At 32.2% G+C, this 16,972-nt stretch overlaps 2 protein-coding genes across 2 annotated transcripts in view; one reads left to right on the top strand and one right to left on the bottom strand.

The window, feature by feature from the left end:
• Positions 1-887, top strand: part of LOC101490590 (ribulose-1,5 bisphosphate carboxylase/oxygenase large subunit N-methyltransferase, chloroplastic) — a 4,295-nt gene extending 3,408 nt beyond the window's left edge. The window contains exons 6-7 of the mRNA XM_073369772.1: positions 1-56; positions 350-887. Coding sequence (XP_073225873.1) covers positions 1-56; positions 350-568 — 275 coding nt within the window. The 3' untranslated portion in view covers positions 569-887. The remainder of the gene's footprint in view (positions 57-349) is intronic.
• A 134-nt stretch (positions 888-1,021) lies between these two features.
• Positions 1,022-11,010, bottom strand: LOC101490276 (rhamnogalacturonan I rhamnosyltransferase 1-like). The gene is made up of 9 exons (XM_073369770.1): positions 10,487-11,010; positions 10,080-10,384; positions 8,981-9,048; positions 8,810-8,898; positions 8,561-8,723; positions 2,377-2,666; positions 1,949-2,153; positions 1,637-1,794; positions 1,022-1,522 (listed from the first exon to the last, which is right to left on the bottom strand). The coding sequence occupies exons 2-9, from the start codon at positions 10,342-10,344 to the stop codon at positions 1,249-1,251; spliced, it is 1,512 nt and encodes a 503-aa protein (XP_073225871.1). The 5' UTR covers positions 10,345-10,384; positions 10,487-11,010; the 3' UTR covers positions 1,022-1,248.
• Between the last annotated feature and the right edge of the window lie 5,962 nt (positions 11,011-16,972).

Here is a 16,972-nt window from a genome sequence, read left to right as displayed (position 1 = left end):
CGGTTCGAGAGGCCTGTAAATCTGCCCTTGCTGGTTATCATACAACCATTGAGCAGGTATGACTGTATATTCAGGATTGACAAAAAAACTCATGCGCATCCAAAAATTTCAATTCAGTTTATAGGTATCCATATCTTCCATCATGAAGGTAGTGAGAAAAAATATTAAGTCTCATATTAAAATATCACATGGTTGTGTCTATCTATCTCTTCATACAAATTTACAAAATTTATATACATTTAAAGTAATAACATTGTTGCATCTTACAATAATACATGAACTTTAAATTATAAATTTTTTGAAGCTGATTGAGATCAACAGATAACTTAACAAAGCATATAAATGGCAGGATCGCAAGTTGAAAGAAGCAAATCTAGATTCAAGGCTTGCAATAGCAGTTGGAATAAGAGAAGGGGAAAAGACGGTTCTGCAGCAAATCGATGAGTTCTTCGAGCAAAAAGAATTGGAACTGGACCAGTTAGAATATTATCAAGAAAGGAGGCTCAAGGATCTTGGACTTTGTGGCGAAAATGGTGATATCCTTGGAGACCTCGGAAAATTCTTCTAATCTTGCAGGAAGCAGTTGCACCCGATAAGGACAGACTATTGCTTGCATTTCTAAATGATGAAAAAAACTGGACACTTGGTAAATCACAAATGGAGTCTTGTAACCTTATAAAAAAATGGAATCTTGTAAGATGAAAGTATGGCATGCATTGAATCGATCTTTAAAAGGATCATGATCAAGTTTTTTGACTCGGAACAATTATTACAAATTTACAACCCATTACATGCCTACAGCTTGTAAAGAGGAAAATGTAATGTATGAAATATAAATATACTTCTGTATTGGTGATAATTTATAAAGAAGTTGACCATCGGGATGACATAGAGAATGAACTTTAGAATGTATGATTTGAACCCAAGATTGTGACATAAACTGCTATTATACAACTATATACTGAATTTGGTGGAAAAAATAGTAATAGTAAAACAGAAGATACGTCTTTGCAGGCCTCAATAGTCAATATAAACTGACATCCCCTTTTCTTTTCTTTTTCCCTTTTTCATCATGGTTTCCTACAAAATTATGTTTACATAAATCTCTAAGAACTTATATGCCAGTGATCTGGATTCTTATAAACAGTACATGAGCAACTTCGTGGAAAGAAGCAATTTTCAGATTGCTCTTTCATACTTATGGTTTGGCTAAGAGTGCATATATTTTCTACATTCAACAAGTTGTACTCATCTTACTTGACTAGAGTTGTTAGGACCTAGCAAATCATCACACTTTGTTCCCTCACAAAGGCACTCATGAGGGTTGGCATAGAAATAATCCTCCTCCTTCGGCTTGTCTACAATAACTCTACGATAAGTTGGCTGTCCCATTCGCTTTTCGTGGACTTGTAGCACGGAATCTGCAAACTCCTTCCATGGAAGGATTCCATTTTGATGCATATCAAGCAACTGTACAAGCTTTTTCCGGTCCAATATGATGGATTGTTTAAAACCAGAATACCTGCATGAGAACTAATTATATATATTTCTTCGAAATTATTTTGAGGCTGCTTTTTTAAAGCCAGAATACCTTCTATATGAGATGAAACTGCAATTTGGAAGAGTAAATACATACCGGCGGTGGCCTTCGACAAGTTTTGCCATGTTCCCATCATAGGTAGGAATAAAGGTGTCACTGGCTACTGAAACCATAAAGTCCAAAGCTGCCATCTGGGATGAATGATTTTGGAATTGCTGCAACTCATCAAGGGCTACCAATGCCTCTTTTTTAACCTAAAGTGAAGTAAAGTCGAACCTTATCAAACGAGGAGTAACCATGACTGAATGAGAAAACGCATAATGTAGATCAGGTCCAACCATTTTGAGAGCCACAATTTTGAAAATAGGTGCTGAAGAAGGGGGAATGGGTTATAGATGGTGAACTCACAATTCTTGGAAATGCAGCTCTCAGTTGCGCAAGTCTACGCTCACCACCATAAATCTCACCGGCTGCCACGTAGATTTGTGTCTCCCGGTCAAAACCTAAGGCTTGCATAACCAAGGCTACCTCCTCTGGTGTCAAAGGACATAAACCTTGTGATCTCCTTTCTTCGGACACTATTTCCTTCTCTCTCCATGAAGGGAATGCGTATCTGAATTATGCAAGAAAATCAGAATTTTAGGTTAGATAATAGACCTCTCATTTGTCGGCTCATTACAAATTATAAAGTGAATGTATTTAATGTGTAATTGTCAAAATAGGCCAAATTCAACAAATCATGCAACACAAACTATGGATCCACTACTCTCCTACAAGACCTATCTCTCATAAAAAAAATCTACAATAAATAGTACAATACGACAAACATAAGATACCTCATTCGCTTGAGCTCCTCAGCTTCTTCATTAGTGCAACCGAGAGTACAACCTGAGAAAGCCAGCATGTCCATCTCATATCTCAGATGCAATGCCACAAACGGTCCTCTCTCATGAAGTATCTGAATCAATTTTTGCCCCAGATTCTCAATTTGAGGAGTGAATTTAAGCGCCTGGTAATTAACACGACACCGAAGTTTCTGTAGATCAATTGGGAGCCCATTATTTGCTAGGCGTGCATCTGTTTTATTGAAGTGTACCACCTTGTGCTTGGCAAAAAGTGGCAGAATCTGCAGTTGGAGTCAATAGTCAAACTCAATATATGTACTACAGCAAATAAGGAAAGGGGGACATATAGGAAAGTATGCTTTATAAATTAACAAACTTGATAACGTGCTTTTTTGGCACCAACTTTGGGTTTTGCTATATTGGAAGCAACCCATTTGAATTGCTAAAATAATAGATGCCGCCAATATCATAAACTTGTACTTTTCTTCATATGACTGATTCTTGTTTCAATTGATAAATTGAAAACCTCCATTGAAATTGTGAGATATTTTGATAATATGGCTTCCAATTATAAACATTTGCAACATGAAGTGGCAATTTATTATTGATACAAATATTAGAAGTTTTGCTTTACTCCCATTTTATATACAAGTTCTCCACAGTTTTTCTTGTCCTCACGCATTCAATAACAAGATCAAGAGTAGAAGTCTACAATGCACAACTAGTAATTAGTAACTAAAGTATGATTCAGAATTGTCCCATTGGCATTTGCAGTCTGCCTTACCATCATCATTGCCGTATAAATAAAAGTCTGAATAAGATTATGATTACATGCCACAATCATAAAATTTGATTTCCCTAAGGCGTTATTTACAAATCCCATGTACACAAAAAGCAACAAATTAGGGAAATACTCCCTCCGGTCTTTCTTTACAAGAGACATTTAAGAATCTTTTTAGGTCCTTAATCTTTCAATTTTAAAGTGTATTAATTGTTATTTGTTAGTAAGATTTCCACCTTCTTTGTCAATAAAATTGACAATTTTCATAATCATTAATTGTGCAGATTTGATGATATTTGTAATTATGTAATTATTCTCATAATTAACTAGTTCAGCTATAGATTAGCCGTTATAGCAAGACTTAAGGCTACATATCATTCTGTATCAAACATTATTTAAATGAGAATTCTCCAATGGAAAGGACACATTTTATCAATCATAAATTCTGAGTTTGACATGGTATTAAACTAGGTTGCGATCCATATCAGATTCCTCTGTTTTTCTACAATCAAATATTGAGTTCCTTTGTTTTTTTTGAAATCATAGTTCCTTGCCAACGTCGATCATAGTTTCATTTTTGTTTCTGTGTTCCCTGTTTTAGCGTTGTCGTTTCCTAAGTTCTCTGCATTTGTTTCCCTCGACATCGTATTCACCGACAAGCATGATATACTTTTTGTTTGTCTTAATGGAAAGAACTACTTTACATGAGCGTTTCAGCTCCGGATTTTTGTCAAAGAAAAAAAGCTTTGGGGTCATGTCAATGGAACCGATTATGCCCCTGAGAAGATGAAGAAGGACGCCTATGCCAAATGGAAAGTCAAAGATGCACAAGTGATGGCATGGATTATAGGTCTTGTTGATTCTAATATCATTCTCAATCTTTGACCTTTCGCTACGACAACAAAGATGTGGGACTACTTGAAGAAAATATACAGCCAAGACAACGCTACTTGGCGATTCCAGCTTGAACATGAAATCACAATTTTTTAACAGGAAAGTCTTTCTATTTATGAGTTTTTTTATTCTCATTTTTTGAATCTTTGGGATGAATACACTGACATTGCCTATAAAGATCGGTCAAGTGAAGAAAAAATTACTGTGCAAAAAGTTCATGAGACTACTAAACGTGATCAATTTTTGATGAAATTGAGATATGATTTTGAGGGACTAAAGTCCAATCTCAAGAACCAAGCTAACTCCCCATCCTTGGATACTTATCTCAATGAGTTGCTTCGTGAGGAACAACGTCTTCTCACTCAGACAACCATGGAACAACAAAAGGTTGTTTCTCCTCTCCCTATGACATGCGGTACAAGGTCGACCTCGAGTGTGAGACGTGTATTGTCCAATGTTTCTGCTACAAAGGACAAGGACATTTTGCTTCCAACTGTCCTAAAAGTTTATGCAATTACAGCAGAAAAGATGGTCATATCATTAAAGAATGTCCTACCAGACCACCAAAGAAAACTGCAACAACCTTCACTATCTTTGTTGGTTCTTCTATAGCTCATGTTCCTGTGAACCATCATTCACATTTAGGGGTGGGAATAGGTCCGGTTAGACTTTGAAAGGTTTGAGCCGGATCTACGATTAATTTTTTAGGCCTATGGCCTATCATAGACTTTTTTTTCGGTCTAGCCTGGCCTTTTTAAAAGTCTGGTATGGCCTGAAAGCCTATTTAAAAGCCTTCTTAACATTAAAACATTTAAATGTTATATTTTACATATTTATATATATTAAACAAAATGATTTTTCTAACAAAATAATTTAAAAAAAATCTGAAACAAACACCATTTAAACCTTAAAAAATGATTTTTGGTTTCAAAGAATAAATTTTTTACTGAAACAAATGCACCAATTATTATCTCTCAAACAAATATGGAACGACTACTGAGTGATTGCCTAATTGATAGACTTTAAAATAGGAAATAATATTATTAATAAATAATAATAAAAAATAGCATTAATAAATAATAAAATATATATAGGTCGACCTGTCAGGCCTAATAAGCTTTGTTATAAGCCTGAGCCTGGTCTATATAAATAAATAGGCTTTAAAAATAGTCTGAGCTTAGCCTTTTTATTAAATAAGTCAGACCAAGTCATAAGTAGGTCAGACCATAGGCCCCTGACGGTCGGCCTAACCTATTCTCATTCCTATTCACATTCCATTTTAGCTTTAAGGCTACATGTCATTTTGTATCAACATTATTTAAAGGAGAATTCTCTAATGGAACTGACACATTTTACTAATCAGAAATTCTGAGTTTGACATTCTCCATGCAAGAGGAGGCATTGATGAGTGATAATAGTACTTTTGGAAGATAAATTAGTACTAATTACTTCTAAGATGGTTCCTTGTTCTTTGTGATTTTATCACTTGTTTCTTATATATAACAAGACCGGAGGGAGTATTAGGATACCCAATAAAACAGTATTGTTACTACAGAAAAACTAACCCCTCAGATTGGAGGTATAACAGAAAACTAACCCCTCAAAAACAACCTAAGCTCAAAACATGACCTTCCCCTTCGAGAAAAAAGTCAAAGAAGCTCAAAACATGACCTATAATAATACAAGAACTCAAATCCTAATTAAATAAGGAAACAAATCACAATAATAGCAAAGAAATAAGAAAACAAATGTTAAGATATTGTCAAAGTCTAAGAAACTTTAAGATAAGAAACTAATCTTATGAGATAATCTCAAATACTAAAGATAATGTCAAGATATTATAAGATATATCAAAAAATCATTATCAATCACTGTATCAAACCTTAAATTGTCAAATAAGAAAAGGCTGATTGATGTAATTGTGAATCATTAATTGATTAATCTCATTAATTATATTTATCAATTTATCCCTAGAATAAGTTACACAAATCAAATCTCATTAATTGTAATTATTTGTTGTAATTACCTGTATAGACTATAATCTCTATTTATACGAGGAATAACAATGAGAAAGGCATCAAGCCATTTTTCCTGTTCCCTCTTTGGATACATGTGTTGGTGAACTTCTCAGGGAGGAGCAACGTCTCCTTACTCAAGGAACCATGTCTCATGATGTTGTTTCTGAATCTGTGACGGTTGCATATGCTGTCCAGAGTAGAGGTAAAGGTCGTGATATGCGACAGGTCCAATGTTTCTCATGCAACCAATTTGGACATGTGTATGTTTTGTTCACCTACCTCCTTTTGAAAGGCATAAGCTTGGAGCACAATCTGTTCAATGCGAATTTATGGGGTATAGTCAATCTCATAAAGGTTTTGTGTGTTATGATGTTTCTAACCATCATTTCCGCATTTCTAAGAATGTGACATTTTTTGATAATCAATTTATGTTTTCTTGTCTTACTCCTTCCATGAATGATTTTGCTATGCTTCCAAACTTTGCTATTATGCATCAATCTATAGAACGTTTTAAGCCAGACAATGTATATGTTAGAAAACAGAAACAACAGGTTCCCATCCCTCTTCCCGACACTGATCTGTCACCTGATCCTGTAGCCGCTGCACCACGACGTTTTAGTAGAGCGTCTCGAGCACCTGATAGATATTCACCAGACAGGTATAATTCCTCACATACTTCTCTATCTGCCTCTCTCTCTAGCATCTCTATTCCTATTTGCTACTCACAGGCTGTTAAAGATGTGCGATGGATAAAAGCAATGAATGAGGAACTTCAGACTCTCCAAGACAATTTCACATGGGATATTGTCTCTTGTCCTCCTCATATCAAACCCATAGGCTGCAAATGGGTGTATTCTGTGAAAATGAATTATGATGGTTCCCTCAACCGTTACAAGGCTCGATTGGTTGCTTTAGGAAACAAGCAGGAATATGGCATTGATTATGACGAGACATTTGAACCCGTTGCCAAAATGACAATTGTTCGAACTGTGCTCTCTATAGCTGCTTCTAATGGGTTGACTCTTCATCAGATGGATGTGAAGAATGCATTTCTTCATGGTGATCTGACTGAAGATATTTATATGACTCCTCCTCAGGGCTTATTCTCTTCATCTAACGGTGTCTGCAAACTCAAACGCTCCTTGTATGGTTTGAAACAGGCTCCCAAAGCATGGTATGAGAAGTTTCGTTCCACTTTACTTGGGTTCTCTTTTACTCAGCCAATATGACTCCTCTTTATTAATTCACTGCACCTCTACAAGCATTGTTCTTCTTCTTCTTCTTTATGTTGATGATATGGTTATTACTGGTTCTGATCTGGCATCCATCCAGGAACTTAAACAACAATTGCGAGCCTTATTCCATATGAAAGACCTCGATAATTTGCATCATTTTCTTGGCCTTGAGGTTCATTACACCTCCAAGGGTATATTTCTCCATCAGCATAAGTATGCCATAGACTTGATTTCTATGGCTGGCCTCCAATCGGCTAACCCGGTGGATACTCCTCTTGAAGTTAATGTTAAATACCATCGTGATGAAGGCGACCTTTTGATCGATCCTCTATTGTATCGGCAACTCGTGGGTAGTCTTAATTACTTGACCATTACTCGACCTAACATATCGTTCGCTGTCCAACAGGTAAGTCAATTCATGCACTCTCCTCGTCATCTTCACTTAGCAGTTGTCCGTCGTATAATTCGCTACTTGAAAGGTGCCTCTCATCGGGGTTTGTTCTTTTCTACTGGGACACCTCCTACATTGATTGCTTACAGTGATGCTGATTGGGCTGGGTGTCCTGACACTCAGCGCTCTGTCACCGGTTGGTGCATGTTTCTTGGTTCTTCGTTGATTTCATGGAAAAGTAAGAAACAATCAAGAGTCTCTAAATCCTCTATTGAATCTGAGTATCGTTCCATGTCTACTGCTTGTTTTGAAATAATTTGACTTTGTGGTCTTTTGTCTGAACTTGGGTTTCCTTAAACAGAGCCAACATCTTTCTATGCTGACAATACAAGTGTCATTCAAATTGTTGCCAATCCTGTTTTTCATGATCGCACAAAGCACACTGAAGTAGATTGTCATTCTATTAGGGAGGCCTATGATAATCATGTTATTTCACTTCCTCATGTCAACACTCAATTGCAGATATCCTTACTAAAGTTGTTCGTCGTCCGCACCATCAGTTTCTTGTTAACAAATTGATGCTACTTGACCAACCGCATCAATTTGAGGGAGGATGTGAATCAAGAATTGATTAATCTCATTAATTATATTTATCAATTTGTCCCTAGAATAAGTTACACAAATCAGAAATTGATTTGTTCTCATTAATTGTAATTATTTGTTGTAATTACATGTATAGACTATAATCTCTATTTATACGAGGAATAACATGAGAAAAGCATCAAGCCATTTTTCCTGACAGTAAGTAATATACATACTTTTTGCTTAATAAATGCAACAAATAGAATCTGCAGACCTGCTCCAAGTAATACTTTTCATTTGACCAGCTAACAGGAGCCATCTTCAGGGTGGAGTATCCACTTTTCCTACTAAACTTTTTTGGAACTCTTTTAACTATTCGAACTTCATCTCGTAGAAAATCAATGAAATGTCTTACATCAAATATTTCCTCGAAGCCACTGCAAAAAGAAAAGTACAAGACTTTAAAAGACAAGGCAGCCAAATTAGACAATACTCATTATTTTTTTCCAAACAAAGGATATACCTATGGTCTGCCCAAAAGGATTTCTTATCAAGCTCTGGAACAACCAATGTGAGGTTCAAAAGCCGAGCAACTGTCACCATGTCACAAATCTGAAATGCGAAATCTGCTAACTAAACGTTGAAGTTTATCATATAATACAAATAAAGAAATGGAATAATAGGAAGTACAAACCGCTGCACGCATTTGATTCAAACCCCCATTGCAGGACACTCTTAGAAATCCATTGCTAGTATAATTTCCTGCAAGATTACAGGTGACAAGGCTTTAATATTTACAAAACTACATAAGAAAAGACATAAACAACTAAGATAAAGAGTTTAAAATAAGTGGAGCTAAGATAAATAAAAAAATTATGGTGGACCAATGGACATACAAGGAATGATAAAATGAGAGATAAATGTATAAGGGGAAATGTTTAAGACTTGTAGATGATGGGAACTGATCTAATGTGGATTAGTTACGTGCAAAGAAGATCAACAGAGGCATCAGGTAAAGAAGTGGATCAAATGGAAAGAAAATAAGCAGATTGAGGTAGACTGTAGTGGTACACTAAAAATATTAGGGGAAAGACTTCACTCTAAACTACGAAATCATCTCTGGCAAGAAGTCCAGAAGACATGATGGTCAATATCAATTAATTGACATTAACATTCATAAATCATAAGTCACTAACATAAATTCATGTTCCTAACTGATTCCGTACACAAAACCAACTATAAAACAAGCAGCAAACCAAAAAAGTAATTATTTTCTTGAAGGGTTTACAGTTTACCAGCACCTACATTTTGCATTAACTTTCAGCTAAGCATGATCATTACCACTAATAAAAACACACATTAATACTATTCTCTACTATTATTGCTCAATTAAATCATATGTGGAAAGTTTGCATTAGAGGTTGGGGCCTATTTGAATTAACTTTTTTGAATTTATCTATTGACATTAGTACTTGTGACAGTTTGAGAAAGCTTATGGAAACAATTTATGACATGTTTATTAGTTGTTTTCAGCTTATTTCCAGAAACTCTTTAGAAAAGCTTATGAAAACATCTTATATGAAAATAATTCGACATTATTTTATCTTTTGTTATAGAAATAATTTATACATAAATAAAATAATAGTATGATATAAGCTCCTAAATAAGCTGTCTCTCCAAACCAGAGCGAAAGCTACATATTTCCAAAGCCACATGCATAACAATTCAAGCAAACAAAAACTTTGCCAATATAGAAACACATTTAAGGTAAATGAGTAAAGACAAAAACTAACTTGGAGAAAGTAAAGGTGGAGGAGATTGAGAAAGTCCAAGTTCCCCTTGAAGAGGACGTTGAGTTATGTGATATATACGACTGGTAAAACCAGAAAAGAAATTGGAATGCCATAGTTCATTCACTGTCATAAGCTGAACCAAACATGTCCAAAGCACAATGCTTGAACAAACTCGAATGAACCAAACACGAAAACGGCTCCTTGGAATCACAGAACCATGAAGCTTATCATACCTCACTTGAATACCCTCCGATCTAACCTCCATTTCTTTGTCACACACTTCATTGCCGCTTCATCACTATAACCTTCACACACTTTCCAATAACAAAAAATCAACACAAAACTGCTACAAAAAGAAATCCTCATTATTGTAAAATTAGTGTGACTCAATGAAATTGAAGACGTACCTCAGATATGAACACTGCAACAAAGTGAATCTCACTGTTTTGCGGTTTTTTGAAGGAATTGGAACCGACCCAGAATGGAATTTTAAGCGGGTAATTGTGGGTGAGGGTCAAGATTAGATCTTTCTGCTTCCCAATTGTGTCCACAGAATTTGAAGTTCTTGAAGAATAAGAGGAAAAATAACGAGAAACTGTTATTATCTTATTGGAATTAGAAAGTTGTTATTGTGGAAAAGGAGAATGGAGAAAAGGATCAAATCGGAACAAACAACAAAGAAGGTTCGTGCATTTTTATTCCCATTCCAGATGGGGAAAAATGATTAATTAATTTATCTTCCTTTCTCTGTTTATTTTATTGTTTGTTTGGACGATTTCAATAGAAATTATCGTTATCAGTTTCTAGAAAAATGATGATTTTATCTCTCTTTTATTTAATTTTCTGTGCATGAATTCAAATCTATGGTAGATCAATTGAGAGGTCCAGCTTAACTAAACAGAAAATATAAATTTCCACTCTCAAAGTCTTTCAAACTATTCAAACATTTCAAACAAAAAAAAGAATCCGAGACGAAACATATAAATACACATGATGTAAACGATATACACTGTCGTATAATACTATTTTATATTTACATCAAATGAAAATATTTTTTTTATCACCTCCCTTTTTATTGTCCTCATTTAAAAATTAATAACAAAATACAAAAAAAATAGTAGTTTCAAACTAATGATAGTGAGATTAAAAAAATTTAATAATAGTATAAAATAATTTTATATTGTCTATTTGTATGTCCATTAAACTTAAATAAATATAAATTTAGTTATTTTATTATAAGTGTAAAATAATTTAATTAGATATATGTGTAGAATTGTTTTACATCGATGATATATTATCTTTACTTCCAATAGATATATGCATCTTGTCCAATTCGAGTACAAATGATAGTTACCGTACACTTGACATATTGATTATTAATGCATAGATTCGAGCTCATGATATTCATTATTTCTATGTGGAAATAGGAGTATGTATTTATAATATTAGATAAATATGTTGGGACAAAGGGAGACAGAGGGTTTGCGGATGTCATGATCATTAAATTTTATAGATTCTTTTGAGTTATACATAATCAATTACTAATAAGTAATTTTTATATAAAAATTTAGTTAAAATTTTGTTGGTTACTTTTGTTTTTTATTAGTTAATTTATTTCTCAAATGTGTCATTCAATTGTCAATTTGATATGTACTATTACCGATAAAAGAGGAGTTTGATTATGTGTTTAATTTCAATATATTTAAGACTATATCGATTGTCCCTCGTACATTTAGAAAATCAAAATCACTATTTTCTTTTATATAAAAATTGAAGTCTTGGTCATGGCTCCCCTAAATATAGTTTCTTGTTCTAACAATAATTATATACAATGTAAATTCTTGATAATGTAATCTTATTCGAGACACATTAGACACTAAATATAAATACATTCTAAGTAGAAATTCAAACTTGAGTTTATGGCATTATGCAAGTCTAACCCCATCTACTAATTTCAACAATGTTGGTTGATTAACAAAAGTTATACGCACAAAATTTTGGTCCATAGTACATTTTTTGTTTGGCTATAGATATATAATATAATTACCACATGTATGGTTGTAGTACGAACTTGGTATAGGATGTCCAACTTAACAATACATTTTTATACGATAAATTGTGATTACATAAACACATTTGTATTTTATGATAAATCATACATAAGTAAATATTGTACCCGAAATTAAATATCTTTTGAGTATTATATTACAATTTTTTTTTTTGCTTCGTAAATGACAATAAATTTGCCATTAAAAAATTAACTTCTCAAAGTAATGAAATGGTGCAAAATTAAGGGTTTTTTTTTTCCACCTCAATCTTCTCAAATAAATAAAAATATACATTTAAATTGACTAATTTATACATCAAAAGTAGGTGGTGAGCTCCTTCTCTTCTTTTACTTTTACATAGATTGCCCATATGCGTACGCTTTCGAATTCGTCAATTCAAACAAAATTAAAATGTTTTTTTTTAAATATTTAAAGTGAAGAAAATAAGTTTTCTAAAATTAATGCCCATACGTATTCGCATAATTTTGATTCACTACCATGTGTTGGACGAGTATTCACTCTATTCATGTTACCAAAGGTTAATATCTCATATTCTGTCTTTTAAAGCATATACACTTTGTGGGTGCACCGATGTAAACCATTAGTTTTACTATTTTTTCTTCTTCTTTTCTTAATTTTTTATATTTGTCTTTTAATTTATGTTTTATTCTAGTCTCTTATATTTTACTCTATCCATATGAAAAAATTTGCATAAATTTTATGTCTCAAATATAACAAAAATGTTGGACGTTTCCAAATCTACTTATAGTTTGAAAATATATTATATCCTTAAATTTGAACTTCAATACAATTGATTTTTTAGTAATTAAATACAATTAATTTTTTAAAATTTAATGTTTAAGGTTATGTTAAGGGTAAACCACTAATTTGGGATTCAAAACTGTGAGAATGAACAATTTGAAACCTTAAATCTACATAATAGCAAAAGACTACTCATATTAAATCACGCCAATCAATTTACTTACTCTTTCAAAAAAAATCTATTAAATGTGTTGAGGTGTCATATTAAATAAAAGTGATGGATGTTTGTCCACTCACATGAAACAATTAGTTAACTTTCTTTTTCGGCGGCTATAATTTATAATTTCTAAATCTCTCTTTATGTTCATCTCCAATATAGCTTATTTCCATTCTTTGCCTTAATTCCACGAATATAGCTATAACTACTAAGGGAGCTAAGCAAAAAACAATTAAAGACATATATTAAGTTTTGCCAAAGGTCCTTACAAATAGATTGAAAGGTGTGCTTGATAAATGCATATCTAACACTCAATCGGCTTTTGTTCCTGGTCGATCTATTTTGGATAATGCCATGGTTACCATTGAAGTCATGCATTATATGCAATCTAAAGTCCCTGGTAGAGAGGAGGGTGAAAACTAGGTGAGGAGGATCATGTTATGTGATTGTAAATGAGGATGACATTGGCCACATTATTCCATAGAGGATTACGTCAAGGAGATCCTCTATCTCCTTATCTTTTTATCATATGTGTAGAAGGTCTATGAAGTTACTTATGGTCAGGCAATCAACTTGTTAGAAATCAAAAGTCTTTTTGTAGAAATCAAAAGTCTTTTTGTAGAAATCAAAAGCCTTGGTTAGTAAACTATACGTTAAGGTATTTTCCACAATGTGACTTATTGGCGCCGAATATTGGTCATAATCCAAGTTTCTTTGGAAGAGTATTCACATGCTGAAATTCATTTTATTATTCTAGTCGCCACGTGGCATCGCTGTTGGCCATGCTACTATGGACCCTATGGAAATAAAGGGATAATAAGTTTTGCAACTTACAATCATAAGAGCCGAAACAAGTTTGTACTAGTCGCAACAACGTTTTAGTGGACTAGTAGTGTAATCAACTTGATGCACAAACAAAGTAGTTTTCTCCAATTTGTGATGTAGCCATTGGAGAAACTAATTAATGATTTTTTATGGCTTTAAACTGGATGCATGATCTTTGAGCTCCAAAATGTGGATTTTGATTTGAACTATAAATTGGTAGTGTATAGCTTCCACATGCCACTCATGATGTTTTAGAGCTTGGACCGATTCTTAATGAATTCCAACATTTATTTTCCAATTTCTTTTAAAACTTTTGTTTTGAATTTATGCATACACAAACAAGTGAGGTATTTTATACTCTTTGTAAAGGTAGTCATATTCATAGTTTGAAACTAGATTATGGTTCGTGCATTGCGCAATTATTATAATTAATTTCATAAAATTTATAAGTAATATTTTATATATTATAAATATAGTTGTCTTATAATATTAATCTATTGATTTGTAAAAATTGAATAAGATTAGAAAAATTAAAATGAGGGAAAATTATGTTTATCACAATCATCTAATTTTTTTTTATCGTAAAATTCGCATCATAACTTATAATATTGGATGATTGCTTTTCTCCTTATACTTTGATTGTCAATTTGTTTTTCAATATATAATGGTACTTGTATTTATTTGATGAAATAAAATATAAAATACAAACCCAAAAACAAGATGTAAAAAGTTAAAAATATAATTTAATATTTAATATTTTTTATTTTAAAGAATGTTAAGGTTGTATTATATTATAGTGCAGTCTAAATTTATTTGTTTGATTAGAATAATGTTTTAATTGTGATAATGGGAAGTTGTTGTAAATAAATTTTTTATTGGATATATTTCATCAAGAGTTTGAAATTTATTTTATTAAAGATTTACATATACTTTAAATATAGTTTTAGGTATTTAAAAGTTTTAACTAATTGTTTGTGCAATTGAATTGTAGTTATGTTGATATGTACCAAAAATAAATTCTATTGAAAACTAATTTAATTTTAGGCAATACTTATTTTTTCATTTATTTTTTAATGCTCAAATTTTCATTATAATAAGAAAATTTAAAATAAAAAATAGCATTCAATTACAAATAAATAATTTAATTGATGAAAATTGAGTGTTAACATATTTTTTTTAGAATACATGTATAGTAAACTTTTGTTCATTATCTTTTTAAATAAATTCGTGCATTTTAATAATTAGAAGTAACTTTTATAATAATTTTTAATATATTCGTATTTTATGATTATTTTTAATAAATTTGTGTATTTTCTATCAAATAGAATATCTATTTTTGTTTTATAAAATGATAATATTAATAATATTATATGATTATTTAATTATTTATTCACAAAATTCATTTGATATTGTTATTAAAAATATGGAAAATAAAAAAACTATTTATAAAATTATACGAATATGAAATGTTATGATTTGCTTGGTTTCTTAAAAGATGTTATTATGAGTAAAGTATCTATAGCTTACTCATATGGTAGATATTAAAATTTTGAAGTATAGAAGTATATATGAATTGAATCCATGTCCTTGAAGGTATATAGATTTTCATTATATATGCATTAATTTAGTTTCGGTGTATTTAAATGTATTGAGAAATAGTAATAATTTTCAAACAAAAATGTATAACTAAAGGTTTTCAAAAAGCTAACTAGAGTTGTTATATAGAGAATTCATGCAAAACACATTTGAATATGTAATTGATCAGACATAAGTAAGATGACCATATATATTGTTGACAATCAATATTAATCGATTAATTTAAGTTTTATAAGTATAACATAATAATAGTTGTGACAGATTTAGATATAATATCATTTTATAAAAATTGTTAAACATAATAATGTTATAAAAAAAATGCATAATAAAATGACAACAAAATAGATTGGGGGTTTGTTTTATGTATACAATTTGATAATAATCTAGATAAAATTTCACGATTTCGAAGAGTTACTATAGAGGAACGTAATTGTGTATGAACGTGAAAGGATGATTGATAACGTAAAATATTACTCATATAATGATTGAGCAAAATTGAAAGTAATTATAAATTCATAATAATGTTATAAAAGAATTTTTTTTAAAAATGCATAATAAGATTACAACAAAATAGATTTGGGGGTTTGTTTTTGTTGAGACAAAATCTCTCAAATGATTTTAATGATAACAAAATTATTTAAGAGATTATGGTTGTGGTTAATGACTAACATGTGCTCTTGAGTATATTCATATAAGATAATAGGTTATTAATCATTAAGGCAAAAAGAAGGAAAATATAATTTTGGCCTGAGGATGGAAAACCACGAGAGGATGGCATATGATCAAGAACACCTCGTGAGGATGGGCTACAAAGTGAAAATCTCCAGATCTGCCCAAGTTATGTCCTCACCAGTACATACGCTTTTATTCATTAAAGAAATATATAACTAAATCAAAGAAATAGTATTTGAAATAAAAGTTAGAAGGCCAAAAGGAAAAGGACAAGAATAGCTAGATCTAAATCTGTGAGGATGGCAGAATAGGCTGAGGATGGACCAACTATGTTGAAAGCAACCCATCAAGCATGTGCAAACAAATGTCAAAATCTGATCATTTAATGGGCTTGCACGTTTTAATGCATAAGGAAGTCAAGTTAGCAAAAGGCAACTTGAAACAAGCCAAAAATGGAAGATCACATGTTGCTGCCAGATCTGATCCTCGGACTGAGTATGACAGCCCTATGTCATAAAGTGGCTTTTTCTCTCTTGTCCACATCACCTCAAAAGATGAAGCCAACCTAGACCTTAAAGACTTCGAAAAATGCAGCTCAGAAACAGCCTTGCACTCTGATTAAAGTGAAAAAGCAAGGACATGTCAAGATCAAAGCATGTGCTGCGTGAGGATGGTTCTGCCTAAGCCTAACAAGCTGAGTGGCAGTTCTGTAATTTTGATGAAAACCTTGGATCCTTTGAAAATGAGCTCCAACGGTCATCAAGGGCTTGGAT

The sequence above is a fragment of the Cicer arietinum genome, chromosome 6 (genome assembly GCF_000331145.2).
Source record: "Cicer arietinum cultivar CDC Frontier isolate Library 1 chromosome 6, Cicar.CDCFrontier_v2.0, whole genome shotgun sequence".
NCBI lineage: Eukaryota > Viridiplantae > Streptophyta > Magnoliopsida > Fabales > Fabaceae > Cicer > Cicer arietinum.
Note: the sequence above shows the minus strand (reverse complement) of the source record. Positions and strands in the feature narration are given on the sequence as shown.

Bases quoted from the DNA above. Each gene is read 5' to 3' on its own strand.
- LOC101490276 (XM_073369770.1), bottom strand. From the start codon at position 10,344: ATGGAGGTTAGATCGGAGGGTATTCAAGTGAGGTATGATAAGCTTCAT. The intron at 2,667-8,560 runs GTCTGCAGATTC...CTCCAACTGCAG, and splicing joins AAAAGTATTACTTGGAGCAG to ATTCTGCCACTTTTTGCCAA. The intron at 2,154-2,376 runs GTATCTTATGTT...TGCATAATTCAG, and splicing joins GAGGAGCTCAAGCGAATGAG to ATACGCATTCCCTTCATGGA.